Source organism: Pelodiscus sinensis, chromosome 2 (genome assembly GCF_052426305.1).
Source record: "Pelodiscus sinensis isolate ZL-2025 chromosome 2, ASM5242630v1, whole genome shotgun sequence".
NCBI lineage: Eukaryota > Metazoa > Chordata > Testudines > Trionychidae > Pelodiscus > Pelodiscus sinensis.
In genome coordinates, this window is record NC_143053.1 from 133149243 (window position 1) to 133173725 (window position 24483).

Sequence of the window (24483 nt, forward strand, 5' to 3'; positions counted from 1 at the left end):
GTTCATTGCACCTCCCCAATGTCCCCATAGCCCCCCCCCCTTGTATCCCAGTGCAGCCGGAGGAGCCGGCTCCTGCCCAGTACCCGTTACCCTGCCCCCTGTCTGCCCCGCCAGCGCCCTCCTCCTCCGCCTCCAGCCTTGCGGGGAGGAGTGGTTGCTGGCCTCTCGGTTTCCCTGTCCCTATCCTGCCCTTTTCTGGGTCCCTCCCTCCCAGCAACCAGTCGGCGGGAGGAAGTGGTTGCACCCCCTTCCTTTCCCCCCCTTCCTCCCAATTGCACCCCCCTTCCCTCGTGTGTCCCTGCCCCCGCAATAGCGCCCTCCTCCTCTGCTACAGCCTCAGCAGGGAGGAGAGGCTGCCAAGCTCCCCCCACATCCTCAGTCGCCCCTCCCAAAACCAGCGTCCTCCCTCTTCCCCACCCTCTCCCTCACGGACACCCTCCTCCCCTGCCTGTTGTCCGGTGGGGAGGAGTGGTTAACCCTTGCTCCCCCCTCTTGTTACCTGCGCCTCCTTCCCCCTCCCCTCCGTGATGGAGGAAGCCCCTGCCCCTGTCAAACCCATGGTCCCCCCATTGCCACCGGGCCCAAAGAATGCCGCGGCCGACCTCCCGATCCCAGGCCCGAGCTCTGCCGCTGCCACGGCCAATGCTCCCCCAGATTCGGGAGCAGCCACCACCTCAGCCGGGAAAAAGGGCGGGGGGAGGAAAAAGGGCAAAGGCCCGGCCTCAAAGGCCAAACCCACCATGGCCGAAGCTGCCCTGCCCTCCGCAGCCCTATCATCTACTGCAGTCCCTCCTTCCCCTGCTGTTCCCTCCACCAACTCTGGGAGTGACCCAACCCAGGCCCTCAGAGCGTACGCCCAGGTGGCCGCTGCCGCCCCCTGACATGCCTCGTCATCAGCCCCGACTGCCGCCTCCAGCTCCATCCCTGGTGGCCGGGGCCCCTTTACCACCATGACCAGGAGGCACTCCGTTGCCTCCTGGTAGCCGCCTCGCCCCACATGGAAACGTACGTGCGGGCGTTGGCGAGGGTGGTGGGGGCCTCGGCTGTGGTGGCAGCCTCCAAAATGTATGGCAAGGCGGTGTGTTCTTCCTTGCCTCGGAGGCCGCCACCCAGGAGGCGGTGGAGAGGGGCCTGGGGAGGGGCTTTTAGAAGGTGGGCGGGCTTTGCCCGCCCACCCTCCCATGGTTTTCCAAATAGACCCCACTACACCATGATACCAGTACCCTTAAACACCTCCCAATTAAACACCTCAGCTAGTTTTAAAGGAAATGAAACCTGGCAGGACATATGACTTAATGGTTCTGATTATGTATGGTTGGCCCATCCCATTTCAGGACAGTATTGTTGGGCTAGTGATGGTTCAAGTATGGGCATAAGTAAAATTGTGGGTGTAAGTGAATGTAACAATATGACTTTCACGATACATGGGACAGAGTTTTCAAATGGTACCATTGTTTCCAGAAATCAGTATGGTCCTTCTGAGGCAGGCATTTATGGGTATTATGAGTATTCGCTATTTTTGAGCTACAGTGATCTATTAGGAACCACTGCATTATCCGGTCACTCTTTTGTTTGTGGCTATAAAGCCTATAAATACCTTCCCCTAGGATGGAATGGGATTTGTTATATAGGCATGATTTATCCAGCTATAATGGTCAGGCAACAATTACCCAAAGGAAAAATACGTAATTACAGAGAAATTTCTGAATGGAACAGATTTTGGAGCATTGTTGTTTTTCCTTATGGAACTGGATTGGCCATAAAGGAGATTAGACTTGTTTCCACTACTCTGGAGAAAGTGGCTAACTCCACAGCCATAGGTATGAGTGACATAAACACTGAATTGCAAGCCATATGCCAAATAACACTGCAAAATAGAATGGCATTAGATTATGTGCTGGCCAGCAAAGGAGGGGTATGTGCCTTGATAGGAAAAGAGTGTTGTGTTTATATTCCCGATAAATCGCAAGATATCCTCGACCAAGATGATCACATACGTAAAACTGTGGCTAGACTCCACGAAGAAGAAAAATGGCCACTATGGTCTTGGGCTAGTAATCTTTTTGGATCAGTAGGATCCACAATAATCCACGGGTTACTTATAGTATTCTGTGCTTTGCTTATGCTGTATATTCTTTTCTTATTAATCAAATGCTGCTTACAATGTTTTGTTAAAGAAATGTGAACCATGAAGTTAAGCCCAGAACAGTGACAAGAAGTTTGGGTCATGTACCTGAGTATGGACTTGTGTAAGAAGGAAAGAGAAAAAGAGATACAGAAGTTAATGATGATGGAAGAACAGGCCTAGAGGCAAGAGCAGACGACAAGACAGCATGGTCCATTCAGTGACTGATCTTCAGATGAAGAGTCAGGAGAAAGACGTCTGCAGCTTGTCTACTGCACTCTAAGACTGCATGGTATAGTGAGACCAAAGGTCTCAAAGGGGGGAATGTGAATCAAGCTTTATGTAGTTTGAGAAGTTTGGTCAAAGGACTGGGGCCTATACGTGGGGTCTGCTGCGTCAGAAGTGAGCATTCCTGAAGACAAAGAAATTGCAAGGCTTGCAAAAAGAGAAAATGTACTAACAGATGTAACCACTTAAGCACATATGGTTCTGGTTTTCTGCTGAATTCCATTATATGCTCATGGGAGTTAAAAATGTATATAAACCCTGAAGCTTTCTTTGTCTATAGAGTCTTGTATCATTAGATGCTAGACCTCTGTTTGGGCATTGCTCTCCTATGATCATAGAAAAAAATAAATCATTTCTGCCTGACCGAAACTTATAAATCAGACTGCGTGTTTATTCCGCTACACATCCGCAAACAAAACTAACTGTTGGGTGTGTGCCTGGGCACCACAAAGCGCGCATAGTGGATAGCCAATAAGTGCCCTTCTGTTAAACAGAACTGAACTAGTAAGTGACGCATTACTGGAACAAACTGTGTGGTTCAACCAGACTGGGTGCATCCAATTATCATTTAGTGGCACAAGTCCCCTATATAGGAACCTTACAGGTACCACCTTTGTAGGGAAATCAAGCTGTATACACATTATAACAAAGGTGGATGGAACATATGTATGGCATAATGGTTCCACTATGTCTACCACAAACCTTTGGTGTCCTCTATTCAAACCAGAAATAACAACCATATCGGGAGGGACCACTAGTGCAGACCTTTGCAAGGAAGGTAACACCCCTTTTGCAAACTGAGCCATGATGATATATCAGTCTGACTCATGGAACATGTATAATTATTGGTGGATATGTGGTAAATTTGCCTATAAAAGGCTTCCGCAAAATGCCTTAGGGTTTTGTTACCTCGGTCTCATGGCACCAGCTATAAGGATTGTTAACACTTTGCCACCAGGGCATATCAGGAACAGGTGGGACGGGTCTTGGGAGAAAGCATGGAACTGGATAGAACAAACTGCCCTTGCAGTAGCTGAAACTACCATTCCATGGGTAGGGCAGGCAAAAACAAATCATGATTTGAAAACAATGTCCCTGCTTATGGAGAAATTCATGAAATTCACTGTAACCTAATCCCCTTCCTCTCCCCCAGAGCCAGGCACTCCCAGCCCTCTCCCCTGTCCTGCTCTAACCCAATCTCCCTTCCCTCCCCTAAAGCCAGAGCCAGGCTCCCCATCCCCCACTCCACCGCTCTAACCTAATGCTGCTCACTTCTCCCTCCAGGTGCGAGGCACGTGCGCAGAGCGGCTTGCCGTGAGCAGTCTGGGCATGCGGCTCAGAAGCAGCAGGAGCTGCAATTCCTTAATCAAAGAGCCACGGGTTGGCCACCCTTGATTTAGTGCTTTGCCCGTGCACTTGTATGTGGGAGATGCCACCAACCCTCTGCAAATGTATGAGGACCTTATTAAATTTTACTACCCTAATCAGAACCTTATAGGCTTCAGGGGGTAGCCGAGTTAGTCTGTATGGAATAAACTTAAAAAACAACAAATGGTCTGGTAGCACTTTATAGACTAATAAAACATGTAAATGGTATCATGAGCTTTTGTGGGCACAGCCCACCTCTTCAGATGACCAGATAAATTCCAGTCATCTGAAGAAGTGGGTTGTGCCCATGAAAGCTCATGATACCAGCTACATGTTTTGTTAGACCATAAAGTGCTACCAGAATCTTATAGGCAAATATGATTCATGAGAAATCAGAGAGATATTTAGGAAGGAAGAGGCTGCGGTATTGTTTAGCAGGTGTTCTCTCATGTGATACAGCAGAGTTCCAGGAGGGATTGATACCAACCCTCTGTACAGCCCTTGGACATGTGGATTTTCAAAACACCTCACTACAGGAGTTAGAGGATCGTATTAGGGAAATCTATGAACTTCAGCGGGAAGGCTTCCCAGCTACAGGGCTAGGAAAAGGATGGCAGCTGTTACAAACAAGGGCAGCAGCAGAGGCAGAGAATCCCCTAAACCCTGGAAGCATCAGCAAAAGGGGAAAGGATCTTCTCCACAGCAAAGGACAAGAAAATCCCCTATCCAGCTTAGGAAGAGTAAAGCCTGGGAAGCTTAAATCACGAGGAGCACAAGACCTTCCGGAATGGAATTTAGAAAAGGCTGTTGCAGTATGAAACCAGGGAAGCTGTAGTCAGTGGTCTCCAACCTTTTTAACCACAAGATCGCTTTTTCAATTTAAGTGCAATGTAAGATCTACCTCAAACCCAAATACCCTCTTCCCCACTTCCTTCCTGCCCCTGTTTGAGGCCCTGCCCCATGCCACCCCTTCTCTGAGGCCTCACCCTGCTCACTCCATCTTCCTTCCTCCCCCATCCTAACTCACTTTTACCCGGCTGGGATTAGGAGTTGGGATGCAGGCTCCAGTTTTGGGCCAAGGCATTTGGAGTATGGGAAGGGTTCTAGATTTGGCCCACGGCAGGGGATTGGGGTTCAGGATGCAAGCTCTGGGAAGGAGTTTGGGTGCAGGGAGACTCACAGCTAGGGGAGGAGGTTCAGGGCTGGGACAGTGGTTCAGGAAGCAGGCTCTGCCAGGACACTGTTTAACTGAGATGGCTTCCGGGTGGTGGAGCAATGGAGTTAAGGCAGGCTTACTCCTGCGCTGGCCCTGGCCCTGGCCGTAAGCAGCTGGCATGTACAGCACTGGCTCCATGGTGCCATGTGCTGCCCCTCATCTACAGGCACTGAGCCCACAGCTCCTATTAGCCACAGTTCTCCATTACTGACCAATGGGAACTGCAGGAGCGGTGTCTGCAGGCAAGGATAGCATATGGAGACCCCCTGCCCTGCCCTGCCTCTCTCAGGGGCTGCAGGAACATGCCAGGAACTTCTAGGCACTACCCTGGTGTCCTTGTAACCCTCTTTTCACAAGGGTTAAGGGACTTGTCAGAATAGAGCTTTAATTTCAAAAGAAGCAGGTAAGGAGGGGCGGGAGGGATGTGTAGATGCACCTTGTGTGGGCTCTGTCTCCCCCCCTCCTCCATTTGCCCTTTTACACCATCAGGGCTACATGGGGGGGGAGGGGCTCTTTAAAAATCATCACACTTGTCCACAGGCAATTCCTAGTAATGGACTAAGCCAGTGGCTTCCGCAGTCAAAATAAAGGGTTGTAAGCGGCTATTACACAGGAGTGCTGAAGCCTGCGAGCCGGGCCTGAGCCCCCAGCACTGAAGGGCACCTGGGCTGCGAGCCTTCCCTTGCACCGCACTAGCTCGCGAGCCCGGCTGTGGCAGCCCCAGCAGAGGGCGATCAGGCAGAGCAGCGAGAGGCGCCTCCCTGCGGCCCCGGCCGGCGCGCGTCACTGGGGTTGGGGGGCGGGGCCTGGCGGGGGCGGGGCTGTCGGGATTCCTTCCTGCTCCATTTTGGAATCCTCGCGGCTGAGTCGATTGTCCTCGCGTTCCAGCCCGGCGAGTAGCTGCGCGCCCAGCACCTGGGTGCCGGGGACCCCAGAGGTGAGGGGCCCGCCCGCTCCCTGCGCTGCGCGGCTGCCTGGGCCTTGCCCACGAGCGGCCTGTGCCCCCGGGCCTGTGGGGCGCCGCGCCGGGGAGGCCCGGGAAGCCGCTCCCTGCGCTGCAGGGGGGTTCGGGGAAGGTGGCTCAGCCCGGCCCTTCTGCAGCCAGCACCACGTGCCTGCGGCTTTCCCAGGGAGGGCGCAGACGCGTGGCAAGGGCCCGGGGAGATACGCAGCGTCCGGGGCGCTGTGGCAGCTGCGCGTCCTAGGCAGAAACTGGAGCGAATTGTGGCCCCTCGAGTTCAAAGTGGGCTGCTCCATCCCCGGGCTCAGCTGCGTGAGACAGGCCTGGCTGCCGGTCGCTGAGGGCAAGTAGCGTTGGAGCGAGTTAGTTGACTAAGCAGCCTGTCAGGAAACGAATCCTGCCAGCCCTGTTTTTAATGCTCTTTATGTTGTGAAGTGTCTACATCTCATGCCCAGTCACCTAAGTTGATACCTATTGTACGCTCACCTTGTAGTTTCCTCATAGATAAGGGGCTTTTTCTGACACTAAACTCTACCTACAGTGCTTAAAAGTAACTGTGGGGCCTATCTAATTTAACACCACCAAAACGGAAATGCAAAGTGACTGTAGAAATTGATTTTACTTGTCAGCCCATTTTTGCACAGGTATTCTAGTTCCTAGCTTACATAGCAGAAGCTCTTATGTTCTGCTAACTCTCTGCTTAGTAGCAGTTGTTCTAACAATGTTGGAATGTGAAAAGGTTCAGAAAATGGAAATAAAATGACTATGGGTTGGACCTCCCTGGTCCAGTGTGGTTGGGACCTGGCAGTATTTGCCAAACCAGGGGAGGCATCCCCTGCCATGGGCCTGGAGCCAGCTGGCCCCCTGCCTCCGGCCCCTTCTCCCCTGCCCTGCTGACACCAGGCTGTCTTTGGTGGCTGGGGTTCTCTGGTCCTGGCCTGTGCTGCTGCATGAATCCAGATTTCCTCAGCTCTGCTCTGCGGCGGGCAGCCGGGCTTCTCTGGCCCCCTACCTCACATTGCCACTGGCTGTCGGGTTCTCTGGTTCCACATTGCCGCAGGCTGCCATTGGCGGATGGGCTTCTCCAATTCCCTGAGCCCATGCTGCTGGAGGCACTGGGCTTCTACTGCTTCTGGCCCCATGCTGCCATAGGTGTCTGGGTTTCCCCAGCCTCTTGACTCCACACTGCCAGGATTCTTCAGTCCCTGACCCCAACACAGCACTCCTCCAGCTCCACTGTCCCTCGCCGGGCTGCTGGCCCTCCTGCCATTAGGCTCTGGGGCTCTCTGGTCCAGGAACATCTGTAGTCCTGCCAGACCACAGATGTTGCCGGACCATAGAGTACTGGTTTTCAGAGGTGCAACCTGTAGTCATATGGAACAGTTTTTATATGGGGAGAAAGGAATAAGCCTGGAACTTCTCATCTTAGAAAACAGATGACTAAGGGGAATATGTTAGAGATTTATAAAACCATGCCAGTTTGGAGAAAGTAAATTAGGAAGTGTTGTTTACTTCTCAAGAGCACAAAACCTAAGGGACACCAAATGAAATTAATGAGCAGGAGGCTTGAAATGAACAATAGGAAGTTTTTCATCCTACAATGCACAGTCAACCTGTGGAACTCTGCAAGAGGATGTTGTGAAGGCCAAGTCTATAACAGGGTTTTAAAAAGAACTAGATAAGCTCATGGAGGATAGGTCTATCAATGGTGGTTATCCAGGATTGGCAGGAATGCAAAACGATGCTTTGAAGTGTCCCTAGCAGCCAGAAGTTGAGAATGGACAATGTCCGATGGCTCACTTGTTGATTCCTTCTGAAGTGCCTGGCATTTGCCACTGTTCAAAGACAGGCTTATGAGGCTAAATGAACCTTTAGTCTGAGCCAGTATGTCTGTTCTTGTGTTCCTAAGCTGTTGATTTGATGGCATGTTAAAGTAGCAGAAATCAGATTTGATAGAAGACCAATAGCAAATAACCTAACTTTCAAAAATTAGATGAAATCCAATAACAGACTTGTTTCAAAAATTCAGCTATATCTCAGTGTTTGCCCCTAAGCCACACACAAGAGAGAAAATTTTCACTTTAGCTTTTTTAAAGTGAAAGCTATAGATGAAAGTAAGTGCATATAACAGAAGTGCTGGCTTAACAGCATATGATCCTACAGTTAGTTGAGTGAACTATTTCCCACTGAAGAATGAGTGACTTTTTTTTCTCTTCTAAATTAAATGGGTTATGTATAATAATGTAATTCTTTATTTCTGTGTTTCTTATAAATGAGCATTTTCCATGTTTTTTTTCCCTTGTGTATATGAATTTTTTACTTTGCATTTACCGATAAGAAATGCAGGAAAGGCAAATGCTGGCTTCCAAAAGGAAATGTCAGTTCTGAAATTTACCCATCCTCTGCTTAAAATCCACACCTTTTAGTCTCTTTTAGTGTTTGTGGGAGTTTTCTAATACTGAATTCTGCATGTTAGTACCCTTGAAGGGATTTCAGTTTTTGTATGCTGGAACTTTTGGGACTTTTTTCCTCTCTATTATAGACATTTTTCTATGCTTTAGTTTAGTCACTTCTGTATACAGGAATGGTGGGTGTGATCTCAATTTGTGAACTTTGTGTCCATCCTGGTTTTTATTTTTATTATAAGGGCTCGACAAATAATGCAATCTACTTGCCCGTGACGAGTAGATTGCAATCTGGAAGAGCTGGGTTTGGGCGATCTGCGCATGCGCAGATTGCCGGACAGTGCGGCTAGCGAGCAGGGCTCGCCGCAGTTCGGCGAGCCCTGATTATTATTATTATTATTACCATAGCAGTATCACAAAGAAGAGTTAATGATAACTTTTGCCATTGTTGGTATGTATCTCCAATCAAGCAGAGGGACTCATGCTGGGTGTTTTACAAACATAAAATATGTTCTCTGCCAGCTTTTGTTGTTCTGCAGTGACATCTTCCTATTTAACTCTTCCAGTTGATATTTAGGAGAGTCTTGCCTATGAATGGGGAGAACTGATTCTAATGGATAACATGTGTCATTGATTGTACACAAAATGCTGAAAATCAACTGAAAGCTTTCTCAGTCTCTTGACTCTAGTCAGCATGATGCTTCAGGAGTTTGCTCTTTGATGAAGAATGAAAAGATCTATAAATACATCATCTTGGAGTAAGGGCCATCTTTTTGCTTTCCTAGCACAGTTGGGGTCCTTGTTCATTAAGAGAGATTTTAGGTGCTATGATAATACAAATAGCACATTTTTGATAGTTGTGACTAATTTTATATCTTTGTTTATCCCTTCCATTGTCTAATACATTATCAATGTTTCTTAAACTTTACTAACACTCTTGCCCCAGGATTGCATCAAACGTGCAGTTGTTCAAAAAAGCGGGGACCTGACACTGGCTTCTCTTTCATGTTTCCTCCTCCTGCCATCTTCTGATAATTTTCTTTTGACATGCTGCCTTTCTTTACTTCCTAGTAATGGCATCTTTTACCTGCATCACTTGCCGTGTGGCTTTTAAAGATGCTGACTTTCAGCGTGCCCACTACAAAACCGACTGGCATAGATACAATCTAAAGAGGAAAGTTGCTGACATGCCACCTGTCACTGTTGAGAATTTCCAAGAGAGAGTTCTAGCACAGCGAGCAGTGGCAGAGGAACAGAACAAAGACACTGCAACCTACTGTACAGCTTGCAGCAAGAGGTTCTCTACTTTTAATGCCTATGAGAACCATTTGAAGTCCAAGAAGCACCTAGATCTTGAAAAAAAAGCTGTCCAGGCTGTCAGCAAGGAAGTAGAAACCTTAAATGAGAAGAATCTGGAAAAGGGACTGGGCCAGGAGAGTTTAAACAAAGATGCAATGAATACAGCTATTCAGCAAGCCATCAGGGCCCAGCCATCCTTATCTCCAAAGAAGATACCATTGCTCCCAACTGATACAGTCAGCTCTGCAACTTCTGCTGGAGGTGATTTGTCACAGAGCAGAGAGAGATTGGAAAAACCTCCAAGGCTACAGTGGTTTGAACAGCAAGCAAGGAAGCTGGTGAAACAGGGTGCAGAGGATGGCGAGAAAGATGAGGATATGGAAGGTAAGAAAACCTGCAAGGTGGTAAAGTGGTGGCTCTGGCTATGCAAATTTGGTTATTGGTTGTGGGTAGAAGTCCCATGTTGTAGTTTTTTTAAAAAATATAGGGGAGGAAGGAAAACACAATTCCATGGGGGTGGCTTTTTTTCCTAATGAGATTCATCAAAAGAGAACCTGCTATGAAGAGGGTAGAAAGATTAAAGTCTAGCAAGGCTTAGTGTCCAGTAATCTCATTCATCACTTTTTTTCTTCTATAAAAAGGTCCTAATTATTAGACATTAGATCCTCATGTTTGACAGAATTGTGTTATTTACCGGTTATGCTTTGTTTTAATGTTACATGGTACATTAATAATTTTGCTTCCAAACAGCAAGAGGATTTTCATGTTCAAGAAAATTGTACCTAAATTCTTAGATCTGGTGAACCTTTTCCTGAGCAATTTTCAGTTTTGCCTTAAGTTTCTGTCATTTCTTTGTAAGTTAGTTTTATTGATAGCAGTATGGGCTCATCACTTGATTTTAATTTCTGTATAGTAATTAGAACTAGGGATGTAGTAATAATCATTTTGCATGAGCTTATTGGTTACCATAATGGTTATACGCTAGCTCCCAGCCCCACTCCTGGAGAGCCCACTGTTGCCTGCACTGGGGGGTTCCATATCAGACCCTGCAATGAGAGGCGGCAGCCAGATCCCTGGGAGTGGGGTCGGGAGCTGGAAGACACCTTGCATTATGGGTTCTGAAGTATAAAGTTTATATTGCAGAGCCCACAGCGCAGCTGGCTCCATGGGAGTGGGGCTGGGAACTGGCTCCAGGCATGCCCTGGTTGCCAACTCTGCCATGTAAGCTTTATACTGCAGAGCCCGCAGCGTGTAACCACTGAAAATCTTAGTGGTTAAATGGTTACCTAATTAACCACTTTTTAATATCCCTAATAAGAACACGTAACATTTTGTATTAGTTTGTAATTTATATTGTAAGCGTATTCTGTACTAGAGCATATAGATTATGATTGTTTGGGGGGAAAAATGTAAATAAACTTAGTGTTTTTTAAATTGTACTGAAAGGCTGGGAGGACATGGATTCTGATGAAGTTGAGTCTGAAGATGAGCAGATGGAAAGTGCAGTGGATGAAGATGAGAAACAGACTTCTGCTGGTGCAGTGCCATTCACAGACTGCTTGTTTTGTCCTCACCATTCAAGCTCTCTCATGAAAAATGTGGCCCATATGACAAAAGCCCACAGTTTCTTTATTCCGGATATAGAATACCTTGTGGATCTCAGGGGACTGATTAAGTACTTGGGTAAGTATGACCACCCCCAACAGTTAAATACCAAGGGTAGGTATATTTTAAAAGTGACTCAAAAAATGAAATGAAACATGCATCAGTCCACTTTGCTTTGCATAGTTATTGAGCAGAACCTGTTGTCAACATGAATGCATGTCCTTTGAAATGGTGGTTGAAGTATGAAGGGAATACAAGAATTATTAGTGCATCTGGCATGTAAATATCTTTCAGCATCAGCTACAACGGTGCTATGAGAACACCTCTTCTCACTTCAGATGACATTGTAAACAAGAAGTGGGCAGCATTATCTCCTGCAAATTGTAACCAAACTTATTTGTCTTAGGCCAGGTCTACACACCTGGAAGAACATCATGCAAACATAGTAGATGTAGCTGGAGTCAGCTTGCCTTAAGCCAGGCTTGGCACCATCCCCACTGCAGGAGGCTGATGGGAGCAAATGCTCCCGTCAGCTTTCCATGACTGCAAGAAGTACAAACTCCAGCCAGAGCTGCCTTCCATGTTCAATTTATAGGTCTATGCTAGACCCGGTCGAGCTCAGCAAGTGAGGACTTTCCCTGAGTGACTGAACAAGAAGTAGGACTGAGTGGACTTTATAGCTTAATGTTTTACTTCATTTTATTTTTGAACGCAGGTGTTTTGAACATAGTTATTTGTAAGTTCAACTGTTATGATAGAGATTACACTATAGTACTTATATTAGGTGGCCTGAATTTTTGTTTGTTTATAGTGCAAATATTTGTAATGCAAATTAATATAAAGTGATGCCTATATGCATTTTACTCTAATTAAAATCAATATATAAAAATGTAGGAAGCATCCAAAAAATTTAAATAAATGGCATTCTGTTTAATTGTGATCGGTTTATTTAATTGCTTGATAGCCCTAGTTTAAACCATGCAGCATGAGGTTTATGCAAAAAACCTCAAGTTCTAAAATAGTTACACTGGTTGTGCCTATTACTCAACCAATGTAAATGATGCAAATATTTTCAGATGTACGAGAGAGTAAATATTCCATTTGCAGTGGAACTGCTGTAACAAAAGTAGATTCAATATTATTCTATCCTTACTAAAGCTCTTGCCACAGGATGAGAGAGCACCTTATTTTGTGCATTTTCTATTTTATAGCATTTCACAGAGAGCTTTTGTCCAGAGTGTATGCTGCCCTTTGTTCTGTCATTGTAATTATTCTTTAATTCTTTAGTTCGGAGGGACCAGAGCCTTAATTCAGTTCCAGCCAGTGATTCTCTAATTTGGAATGACTCAGGTCTCCCATTTGCAATGAATGGGAGACCTGAGTCATGGATGTCAGGGATGTTGAAACTGATAATTGAATGGAGTGTAAACTCAAAATGATACCCTTTTTTTCCCCCTAGGAGAAAAAGTTGGTGTTGGGAAAATCTGCTTGTGGTGCAATGAGAAGGGGAAATCCTTCTATTCAACAGAAGCAGTGAAGGCTCATATGAATGATAAAAGCCACTGCAAGCTCTTCACAGATGGGGATGCTGCCTTGGAATTTGCAGACTTCTATGATTTTAGGTATGATTTTAGCTCAGTGGGGAGCTGGCTGGTCATATATTACTGGACTTTTTTATATGAATAGCATTTAAAAGTTTGTTGCAACATTGATGCGGTAGAATTGAATTGAGAGGGGAAGGGGAGGTGCTCCCAGAGAACTGTCTATATTAAAACATAGTGAAAAAGATTGGTAACCCTGATATCAGTGGAGCCTGTCACTATGCTGAGACTTAACAAGTTTACAGCATGCTTGGTTTAGATAGGACAGTTTTGAAATGGAGCTGCTATTCATGTGTATTTTAGCAGCTGCTGCAATTGTTCCATAGGAGCAGTTACCCTGATCACAGGGAAGGGGAGGATGTGACGATGATGACTGAAGAGTTCCCAGCAGGGAAGAATTTAGAATATGATGATGAAAGTATGGAATTGATTCTCCCTTCAGGTACGTAGAATAGATACTTTTTGTTGTAGCATTCATCTTAGTGATGGACAACCTAGGCTAATGAGCGGGCCACACAAGTGGCCCCCCTGCATCTCAGTGGGCTGCATAATGTGAATAAAAACAAACAGAATCTGGTAACCTTTTATATGGGCAACAGTAAACAAATGTCAGGAGGGTCACACACACAACCTCAATGGGCTGCAGGTTGCCCACCGCTGAGCGATATTCTTGACTTTACTGTAGTTTAAATTATTGCCAACAATTCCTATTTTTGTTTCATAGCACGCAGTTTGACATTCACTTATCCTTCATCTGCTTTGATCTCAAATTCTGTTCTTCCAGTTTTCAAACTGAAGACTTGTTTTCATTTTAAAATGCTCTTATTAAATTTGCTCAAATTGAAATTTACAAGACTCCTTTTTCTTGTCATCCTCCTGCATTGGCGTGTGTTTCTTTGGACGTCACTTTCTCTTATTTGCCCTTGACTGACTTCATGCATGCTAGACTGTAATGTGCACTTTGTTGCAATATATCTTACGGAGATAAGTTCTTCCAGTGTAGTAATACACAATGGAACCTGCTCATAAACCAGTTTTGACAACCTGTTACTCATATTAATTTCATTAAACAACCACATATTGTTCTTTGTGTATTTAATTTCTACACTAAGTCTGGATGCTTTGAAAATGGTGTGAGGTTTGACACACAAAGATCCCTTGTATAGGCTTAATATCAGCATATCCCTTGGATCCTGTAAAGTGCTGACAAATATGCAGTGAAAAAGGGTGAAATAAAATCTTTCCTCTGATCTAAAGACAATGGAGAGGCTGTTCTAAGTAGTGATAGCAGAACAAGGGGCTATGGTCTCAAGTTACAATGGGGGAGGCCTAGGTTGGATATTAGGAAAAACTGTTTCACTAGGAGAGTGGTGAGTTACTGGAATGGGTTACTTAGGGAGGTGGTGAAATCTTCATCAATGGAGGTTTTAAGTCCTGGCTTGACAAAGTTCTGGCTGGGATGTTTTAATTAGGGTTGGTCCTGCTTTGGGCAGGGGACTGAACTTGATGACCTCCTTGTGGTCTCTTCCAGCCCTAGGAATCTATTATTCTAATCTTAGTTACAATAATCTTGTGTGTATCACGTGAAACAGTAGTAGGTGCTATAGGAAATGCATGTGGAAGTGTGAATAAAGGTTATCTGCAATGATGGAACCCCCTTGCTTTTGTAGTACTCTCTTGGGGTTTTTTTATGTTACATAGGGGTAAAAAACAAGGCTGATGTCATGTTAGGGGGGTCTACTACAGGCCACCTAGCCAGGCGGAAGAGATGGATGAGGCTTTTTATTAAACAACTAACAAAATAATCCAAAACGCAGGATTTGGTGGTGATGGGGGACTTCAACTATCCAGATATATGCTGGGAAAATAACACAGTGGAGCACAGACTATCCAGTAATTTCTTGGGCTGCTTTGAAGACAGCTTTTTATTTCAGAAGGCTGAAAAAGCTACTGGGAGGAAGTTGTTCTAGATTTGATTTTAACAAATAGGGAGGAACTGGTTGAGAATTTGAAAGTGGAAGGCAGCTTGGGTGAAAGTGATCATGAAATTATAGAGTTTGTGATTCTACGATATAGTAGAAGGGAGAACAGCAAATTAAAGACAATGGATTTCAGGAAGGGAGATTTTGGTAAGCTCAGGGAGCTGGTAGGTAAGGTCCCATGGGAGGCAAGACTGAGGGGTAAAGCAACTGAAGAGAGTTGGCAGTTTCTCAAAGGGACACTATTAAGGGCCCAAAAGCAAGCTATTCCGCTGCATAGGAAAGATAGAAAATATGGCAGAAGACTGCTTGGCTTAACCAGGAGATTTTGCATGATCTAAAAATAAAAAAGAGTCATATAAAAAATAGAAACTAGGACAAATTACAAAGGATGAATATAGGTAAACAATACAGGAATGCAGGGGCAAGATTAGAAAGACAAACGCACAAAATGAGCTCAAACTAGCTGTAGACATAAAGGGAAACAAGAAGAAATACTATAGACATATTAGAAGCAAGAGGAAGACCAAGGACGGGGTAGGCCCATTGTTCAGTGAGGAGGGAGAAACAGTAACAGGAAACTTGGAAATGGCAGAGAAACTTAATGACTTCTTTGTTTCAGTCTTCACTGAGAAGTCTGAAGAAGGAATGCTTAACATAGTGAATGCTAGTAGGAAGGGGTTAGGTTTAGAAGATAAAATAATAATAAAAAAAGAACAAGTTAAATATCACTTAGAAAAGTTAGATGTCTGCAAGTCACCAGGGCCTGATGAAATGCATCCTAGAATACTTGAGGAGCTGATAGAGAAGGTATCTGAGTCTTTAGCTATTATCTTTGGAAAATCAGAGAAGACAGGCGAGATTCCAGAAGACTGGAAAAGGGCAAATATAATGCCTATCTCTAAAAAGGGGAAATAAGAACTACCCTGGAAACTACAGACTAGTCAGTTTAACTTCTGTGCCAGGAAAGATAATGGAGCAAGTAATTAAGGAAATAATCTGCAAACACTGGGAAGATAATAAGTGATAGGGAACAGCCAGCATGGATTTGTAAAGAACAAATAATGTCAAACCAATGTGATAGGATAACGAGTCTTGTGGATAAGGGAGAAGCGGTGGATGTGGTATACCTAGACTTGGGAGAAGCAGTACCGTGGTATACCTAGACTTTAGTAAGACATTTGATATGGTCTCCCATGATATTCTTATCAATAAACTAGGCAAATACAACTTAGGTGGGGCTACTATAAGGTGGGTGCATAACTGGCTGGATAACCGTTCTCAGAGAGGACTTATCAACGGGTCACAATCCTGCTGGAAGGGCATAACAAGTTGGCTTCCACAGGGGTCTGTTTTGGGACCGGTTCTGTTCAATATCTTCATCAACTATTTAAATATTGTCATAGAGAGTACTCTTATTAAGTTTGCAGATGATACCAAGCTGGGAGGAGTTGCAACTGCTTTGGAGGACAGGGTCATAATTCAAAATGATCTGGACAAACTGGAATAATGGTCTGAGGCATGGGTTCCCAAACTAGGGGGCATGCTCCCCTGGGGGGGGGGGGGGTGCAACGCAACCCAGCCCTCCTATTAATCCCCTCCAACAAGTTTTGCTGTTTTTTTGAGGGTAGGGCGCGTGAGGATTTCTCAAAAATCAAGGGGGCATGATGCTGAAAAGTTTGGGAACCACTTATCTGAGGTAAATAGGATGAAGTTTAATAAGGACAAATGCAAAGTGCTCCACTTAGGAAGGAACAATCAGTTTCACACATATAGAATGGGAAGCGACTGTCTAGGAAGGAGTACGGCAGAAAGGGAGCTAGGGGTTATAGTTGACCATAAGCTAAATATGAGTCAACAGTGTGACGCTGTTGCAAGAAAAGCAAACATGATTCTAGAATGCATTAACAAATGTGTTGTAAGCAGGGTTTGCCGAGCCGTGGCTAGCCCTGCTCTCCAGCCACGTGGTTCAGCAGGCTGCGGATGCGCAGACTGCGCCGCACGTGCGCTGATTGCACTGCGGTGCCATGCCAGGCTATAATTTATTCGCCCGTGGTGAGACGATTACCTTAATTGTCGAGCCCTGGTTGTAAGCAAGACACAAGAAGTCATTCTTCTCCTCTACTTTGTGCTTATTAGGTCTTAGTTAGAGTATTGTGTCCAATTCTGGGCACCACCTTTCAAGAAAGATGTGGAGAAATTGGCAAAGGTCCAGAGAAGAGCAACAAGAATGATTAAAGGTCTAGAGAACAAGACCTATGAAGGAAGACTGAAAGAATTGGGCTTGTTTAGTTTGGAAAGGAAGACTGGGAGGGGACATGATAGCAGTTTTCAGGTATCTAAAAGGGTGTCACAAGGAGGCGGGAGAAAAATTGTTCTTCCTGGCCTCTGAGGATAGAACAAGAAGCAATGGGCTTAAACTGCAGCAAGGGAGGTTTAGGTTGGGCGTTAGGAAAAAGTTCCTAACTGTCAGGGTTGTTAAACATTGGAATAAATTGCCCAGGGAGGTTGTGGAATCTCCATCTCTGGAGATATTTAAGAGTAGGTTAGATAAATGTCTATCAAGGATGGTCTAGACAGTACTGGGTCCTGCCATGAGGGCAGGGGACTGGACTCGATAACCTCTAGAGGTCCCTTCCAGTCCTAGTATTCTATGATTGGTTAAAGATGGCATGAAAAGCAGTTGTGGTGCTAGAGACTAGACTGTTTATTAAAACTTCAAAAATATCAGGAATATTGCATTGTGTGTCCTATTTTTGCTGAATGACCAGAGAACTAAAGTAGGAGCTTTCTCCACATCCTGTTGAAGGTTTAGATATTAAATCTTTAATCAAAAGAGAGCTTTCCTCTTGAGCAACTGAGCTGAAGGGACCCCCATCTTAAAAATAAAACTACATTGTCACTACGAATAACTCAGTCTAAATTGGCTAAAATTGAAAGATTAGAGGAGAGGCATTTTCTTCTGCTTTTGTTTGACTGCAATGATGTGGAAGATAAGTGCCAAACTCCCTTTTATTCATCTGAAAATTTTCCTCCTTTTGGTAAAATCCAGTTTAATAGTTTCTCTAGTATAAAATCTAAAATATATGTTGCCAGGTCTTCTACAGCTATATACAGGAGAAATACATGCTCTGGTGTGCCTATAAGAATGTATTCTATAAAGACTCTTGTGAAAAATCCTATTTTTCTCAGTGTAATATCAGGCATATTACAGACCTGATATGTGTGATTTTTTTTTTTTTTAAACAAAAAAGCACTTCTTGATCTGCCATTTGTTCTTTTTCATGATATAAGAATGCACAAATACTTTGGGTTTTAGTGATCATCCCCATTAGTTTTTAGGTAGAAAAAAATTGGAAAATATTGGCGTGTAAATGAATAAATGGATGATTTGCTCACTAAATTGTAGCTACTCCAGTGGCTGTTTAGTGATGCACAAAGGGTACCACTGCTTCATCTTTAAATTTATCGATGATGGGAAATCACTTGAGGGTGCTGTTGTACTTTCAAACTTTCCTATTTTTTTTTATTCCACAACATGTAAATAATCAGCCAGCCTTTCTCTGCAAAGGTTCAATAAGTATTTATTGCATGTTACTGTGATAAAGTTGTAGTATTCACCATTTCAGTGCATGGAAAGGCTAATAAAGTAGCACTTAAAAGGATCTATGTTCCTCTTTGTGGTGCAATAAAGGTTGAACTTCTATAATTCAGACTCCTCTAGTCCAGCAGCACCCCTATCCAGGATTGCTGGTGACCCCATCGATGCTCCAGGGCTGGAGCATGGTCAGGTTGGGGGCCAGAAGCATTGCTGGACCCAAAGGTCTGATCACAGAAGTCTCCTTAGGATTGTTCCCCAGTGTGCTGATTGTTCCACAGACACCCACCTCCTTGCCCCCTGGGAATCGCCACCACTCTGTGCTGCTGGGCCAGATCCTCGTCTCCCTCTCCCCCCATTCCAGACAAGACATACAGACACTGAACCACTTCAGCTCTGGGAGGACTCAGTTCTAGGGCTCAGCCCCCAACAGGGCTCAAAACCCCAAATCAGTCTGTGTCTTCATGTAAAACTTAAAGCTTGTGAGGTAAGTTCTCTTTATCAATGAACAGACAGATCAAAGTCAGTTACTCATTTGAACAGAAAATGCATAGCTAATTCTAATCCACTAAGAAACTTGTTACAAATTATCACGGTAAACAGCTATTCTTATTTCAGATATAAGCTTCAAATAGAGCAGTCTTTTACTATGACCTGGGTCTTCAGCCCTTTTCAAAGTTCTTTGTATCCTCTTGGGGTGTGCCAGGCAGTTTCAAAAGCCCGCTGAAGACCAAACTGATAGCTTCCCATTGCTTAAATAGACTTTCCCCCAGAGTGGAACCCTTTGTTTGCCTTCCCATTGCAAAATACCAGGGTCAAAATGGATTCCGGCACCAGGTGGCATGGTCACACGTCTTTCTAGCACCAATCACTGTTTCAGCTTACAGGACAAACAAGGCCGAGGAAGCAGAGCCATGCAGTATTCCTTGTAAATTGTGCAGTTGCTCATCAGAAATTCAAATGCTGCCCAACTAATTAGCGGAGTGCCCACAGCTAGGTTTGTGTTTTTACTGGTGGTGCACATTCACACATGCCTTGGTGCACATAAAATTCATATAAAAGCTATCATCAAAAATAGACAACTGTTAGCACTAGGGTTTTACCATTACTGTTGACAAACAGAAAACAAGCATTTGTTCTCTTGTCATAAATGCTCATCCTTGTGGAATTAAGCATTTTGGGTACGGAGTCCCCATTTTTCTTTATTTTCCAGTGAGAGGGGGAATGTCAGCCCTTCTAATTTTGTTTATGCATGAGTTCAACAGGGGATCATAAAGTAGTAACTGATCGTGAAGCAGTTTAGAGTTTCGTTACCTAATCCTGTTAGCGATTGTGTGGTTGGAGTCTGGTGGTCTCCATGGAACATTTAAATAGAAGCGTGCAGAATTGGGACTGTATTTTGTCAGGAAATTACGTTTCCTGTTTTCACTACTTAGGATTGCCTACCAAAAATGTCAGTTTCTTTAAAAAAAAAAAAAAAATTTATTCCAGTGATGGTTAGAGGCTTTTACTCATCAGAGGTCACAAAACAAGAAGGGACTTTTCAGAAATAACACAGCTCACCTTACCTTACCAATCTTTGTTCTGATTTGGTAGTAAACATATAATTAGGAAATCTCTCCTGTACACCTGAATTGTAAAATAGAGTGTTTACTCAGCTGCCTACTTGATCAATTGCAAAGCAGGGTGCCATGTAAATGTAAGTCCTCTCTGTTTATGGTGCTATATAAATCTTGACAGTGGACCCAATTTTTTTTTTTTTTGACTCTGCACTACTCAGATTGATCATCTCCATCATTTTGCAAGTGGTAGAGAACCTTAGTGAATTTAAATAGTTTTGTCAGGACAATGACTCCTACTGACCCCTAAATCAAGAGGAGATGGCTTCTAAGTGAAATGCTCTAGTTCAGCCAGAAGTTGTTGGACTTGATGCAGGAATTACTAGGGGAAATTCTTTGGCCTGTACGCTTTAGACTATCTGCTTTTATAATGGTACCTTTGAGCATTAGAAAGCTGGCCCAAATCCTTGCAACAAAACTAACAGTCTGTCTTTCCATTTCTTGCCTTTAATTAAATCTTCCTACTGTAGGCTTTTATAATTCCTAAGCATCCTTTAGTTGAACTGCTGGGTTTTTTTCTGTTTTTCCTTTCCTCAGCATATGATGCGTGGTAGAAGCTGCTACATTAGTGTCTCTCTTATCATAGTCCTAAAAAGTCAGTCCTCAGTAAGATTAATTTCCAGAGACACCTGGGTGATTAATTTGCTTCAAAGGCTGTTTCATTTTGCTTGACTTAAACTGTTAAATATTCTCTTGTGTAACAGGTGCCAGAGTTGGTCACCGCTCTTTGATGCGATACTACAAGCAGCGGTTTGGTTTGTCAAGAGCAGTGGCTATTACTAAAAATAAGAAGGCAGTAGGCAGGGTGTTGCAACAGTACAAAGCTCTAGGCTGGACAAGCAGTACAGGTAAGTGACAAATTTTAAGTTCTTTAAACTCTCTTTTTGAGCCTGTATTCTTGGAGGAGGATGGGTGACAGAGCCTGGTTTCTTGTCCAGTTCAACCATCTATTGTTAGCGATATACTATGAGCCCAAGTCAGTTTTCCCACGCTTTAAGATTTGCTGCTGCTTGCTGTGGAAGCACACCTATAGTACAATCTCCATGTAGATACTGCTACATGTTGTCAGATTCAGAGCTTTCTAGCAAAGAGCAGTATCGCTTTTGCAAGGGAAAAACTAAGTTTCTGGTAGGTGAAGATTTAGGAGGAAGGGCAGAGGGGAGAATCGAAGCTCTGTGGTAAAACTTTGATCTTGTCTCCTGGGGTATGTCTACACTACAAAGTTAATTCGAACTAACGGACGTTAGTTCGAATTAACTTTGATAGGCGCTACACAAGCGCTCCGCTAGTTCAAACTTAATTTGAACTAGCGGAGCGCTTAGTTCGAACTAGGTAAACCTCATTCCACGAGGACTAAGCCTAGTTCGAACTTACTAGTTCGAATTAAGGGGTGTATAGCCCCTTAATTCGAACTAGTGGGAGGCTAGCCCTCCCCAGCTTTCCCTGGTGGCCGCTCTGGCCAACACCAGGGAAACTCTATTGCCCGGTCCCGGACCACTTAAAGGGGCACGGGCTGGCTACGGTGCCCGTGCCAGGTGCAAGCCTGCCAGCACCCAGCTAGCAGACCCTGCACCTGGCACGGCTTGAGCCAGCCACCCGATGCCCCCCAGCCCTCCCCCTCTTCCTGGGACCAGGCTGGCGGCTCCCGGGAGCTTGCCCGAGACTGCAAGAGGTGGGGAAAGTGGAAGGAGGTGAGGGAGGAATGGGGTACGAGCTCCTGATGGGGAGGACTGAGGTGGCTCTGTGGGCTTCTGGGGGTGGAAGCTCTCCTGCAGCCCCCCAATTGCCCCCCTCCCCAGATGGCAGCCTGCGGCAAGTGCAGCCGGGCTGATGGCCGAGTGCTGTGATGTGCCCAGTGTGGGTACTCCGGGCAATCCAAGCTAGGACTGCTTTGCAAGAGGGGCACCCCTGAGAACTGTCTGTCCGGGGTGGGGGTCGGGTCCCTTTAAGCACAGCCCTCGGCTAGCCTGAGACAGCATCTCAACACTCTAAGTCCTCATCTGATGCCCTGCCGGCACTGCTTCCGGCCATCCTTACCCCCGGTTCAGGGTCCACTTAATGTGGACATGCTAGTTTGAATTAGCAAAATGCTAATTCAAACTAGTTTTTTAGTCTGGATGTGTTAGTTTGAATTAGCTTAGTTCGAATTAACTAATTCGAACTAAGTTAGTTCAAATTAGTGCTGTAGTGTAGACATACCCCTGCATAGTATCTGACTTTTAGGTATCCCCTCTTGTTCTAGTCCTCTTCATTTCAGGCACATAAGCACAATAGAGTGTAGAAATTTGCCATTCCAGCCCTGCTTTTTGAGAAGGCAACCCTTGCATATATCTAAATTGATTATAGTCTCACTGCTTCTTGTTGCAAAAGTGTATTTGTGTAGAAGCCTGAAACTTCCCTGTTGTAGTAGGGTGATATGAAGTTATGAGGGATGAATCTGTGTAGAAAATAAAGGAGATGTTGGTTTATTCTCCCTTAATTTGTGCTAATGTATTTCTCTTTGCTCCTGTACTGTTGTATTTGTGCACTATTGTACTATGCACAAACCTAGTTAAGTGTAAAGTATGGCAGAATACTTTATTTACTTGGTCCCATAATATAAGAACGAGGGGCCACCAAATGAAATTAATGGGTAGCAGGTTTAAAACAAACAAAAGGAAGTTCTTCTTTACACAGCGCATAGTCAGCCTGTGGAACTCCTTGCCTGAGGAGGTTGTGGAGGCTAAGACTATAACAGGGTTTAAAAGAGAACTAGATACATTCATGGACGTTAAGTCCATTAATGGCTATTAGCCAGTATGGGTAAGGAATGGTGTCCCTAGCTTCTGTTTGTCAGAGGATGGAGATGGATGGCAGGAGAGAGATCGCTTGATCGTTACCTGTTCTGTTCACTCCCTCTGGGGCACCTGGCATTGGCCAGTGTCAGCAGACAGGATATTGGGCTGGATGGACCTTTGGTCTGACCCAGTATGGCCATTTTGTTCTTAGAATACTTCAGAGGATTAGTCTAGAACTGAATTCTAAACACATTTTTGACACTTCGGAACATATATTGTGCTGACTACAAAATAAGGTGGTCCTCCTCTTCTCCCCCCACCCCCCTCGAATGTGCAGAGTTTTATGGTTAATAGTTTCTTTGCCTAAGATTGATGACAATGATTAAGATTACCTATCCATCTGTGTGGCACTCTTCCTTCTTCTATGAATGGTAGCATCTCCTGTATTTGCCATTTAATATGGTAATCTGTGACCCCAGCTAAGTTCCCTCTAAGCTGCATGTCTGAGCAGCTGCCTATTAAGCCCCATACAGAGGCTCAAGGAAGTTACTCAATTAATTTACGTCTGTTTCAGCTCTGTAGCCATTCAAAAACTCGCCCCCTCACCCTCGTCTTCCCTTATTTAGATCTTGATCTCTGAACAAGCAAACCCTTGTTCAGACAGGGTGGGTCTAATGGGCAGTACAGCCATATGCCAGTGCAGACCACTGCCTCCTAGTAGTGGCGGCGCCAAGTTCTTCTCCTTTGGCACTGCATCTTCCAAAAGTAGAGCCCCGTGGATCAGCTGATACAAAGTTGTATCCACATAGAGCTTTGTGAATTTAAACTGATGGTTATATAGGTATAAGCCCCCTGTTGGACACTTACTTCAACATGAGACCTCTTTCAGCTTAGTGTCCATTTCTTTGGAACTTGGTAAAGCTAAAATGAAAAAAGCCATTCTTATTCCAAAATAAGTGTTGATACAGAATATTATACCAGGGTAACTAGATTGGTGAAGCAAAAGGCAAGGCCTTATATCTGAAGTCAGTTTGCAGTCTTGCAATCTACTAACTTTTTACCCATTTTTCCTTTACAAAAGGAACAGCACTAGCATGCGAACGTGACATGCAGTATCTTCAGAGGATGAAGTCTAAGTGGATGCTGAAGACAGGCATGAGTAACAATGCGACAAAGCAGATGCATTTCCGGATGCAAGTCAGATTCTGAGCTGCCTCATCCGCTGTACAGAGCTTGCTCCTGTAGAGGAGAAATAATAGCTAGTGCCTTTGGGGGTGGGAAGTATCTGTCATTAAAATAGAACTTGCTATCTGCCTATCAGCTCCTTGGATGCTACTATTCCTTCTCCTCCTGATAAGTCTTGTGAAGAGCTCTTGTATTCTAATAACTGTTGGCACACCAAATTTGTGTCCAAATAAAGTATGTGGTGTGGGTTAGTCACTGATGTAGATCGTGTGCATTGTACTAGTATCCGTCTTTATGCAGTAGGTGTTGATTAAACAGCTCAATTTTTGGTTCCTTAGCTCAATTACAGAAAACCGAGGCAGGGAAAGGGGGATGAGAGTGGAGGGGAGACTAGGAGAAGATTCTGATTATAAGCCTCAGAGCTCTGAAGTAAGATTGAGGCATGGGCCTCTGCCCT

At 44.7% G+C, this 24483-nt stretch overlaps 1 protein-coding gene across 3 annotated transcripts; it reads left to right on the forward strand.

The window, feature by feature from the left end:
• The first annotated feature begins 5776 nt into the window (after window positions 1-5776).
• On the forward strand, window positions 5777-24281 carry ZNF622 (zinc finger protein 622). 3 transcript variants are annotated; one of them, XM_075921452.2, is made up of 8 exons: window positions 5818-5934; window positions 8930-9121; window positions 9435-10046; window positions 11109-11345; window positions 12727-12889; window positions 13195-13310; window positions 20769-20912; window positions 23923-24281. In XM_075921452.2, exons 2-8 carry the CDS (start codon window positions 9091-9093, stop codon window positions 24048-24050), a joined length of 1431 nt encoding a protein of 476 aa, XP_075777567.2. In that variant the 5' UTR covers window positions 5818-5934; window positions 8930-9090; the 3' UTR covers window positions 24051-24281. The 3 variants fall into 3 exon arrangements, with proteins under 3 accessions (XP_006126163.3, XP_075777567.2, XP_025041920.3); XM_006126101.5 differs by lacking the exon at window positions 8930-9121 and having other exon boundaries at window positions 5777-5934; XM_025186135.3 differs by lacking the exons at window positions 5818-5934; window positions 8930-9121 and adding an exon at window positions 5941-6301.
• The last annotated feature ends 202 nt before the right edge of the window (window positions 24282-24483 follow it).

Bases quoted from the DNA above. Each gene is read 5' to 3' on its own strand.
- ZNF622 (XM_075921452.2), top strand. From the start codon at position 9,091: ATGAAAAGATCTATAAATACATCATCTTGGA. The intron at 10,047-11,108 runs GTAAGAAAACCT...TTGTACTGAAAG, and splicing joins GAAAGATGAGGATATGGAAG to GCTGGGAGGACATGGATTCT. The intron at 13,311-20,768 runs GTACGTAGAATA...CTTGTGTAACAG, and splicing joins GGAATTGATTCTCCCTTCAG to GTGCCAGAGTTGGTCACCGC.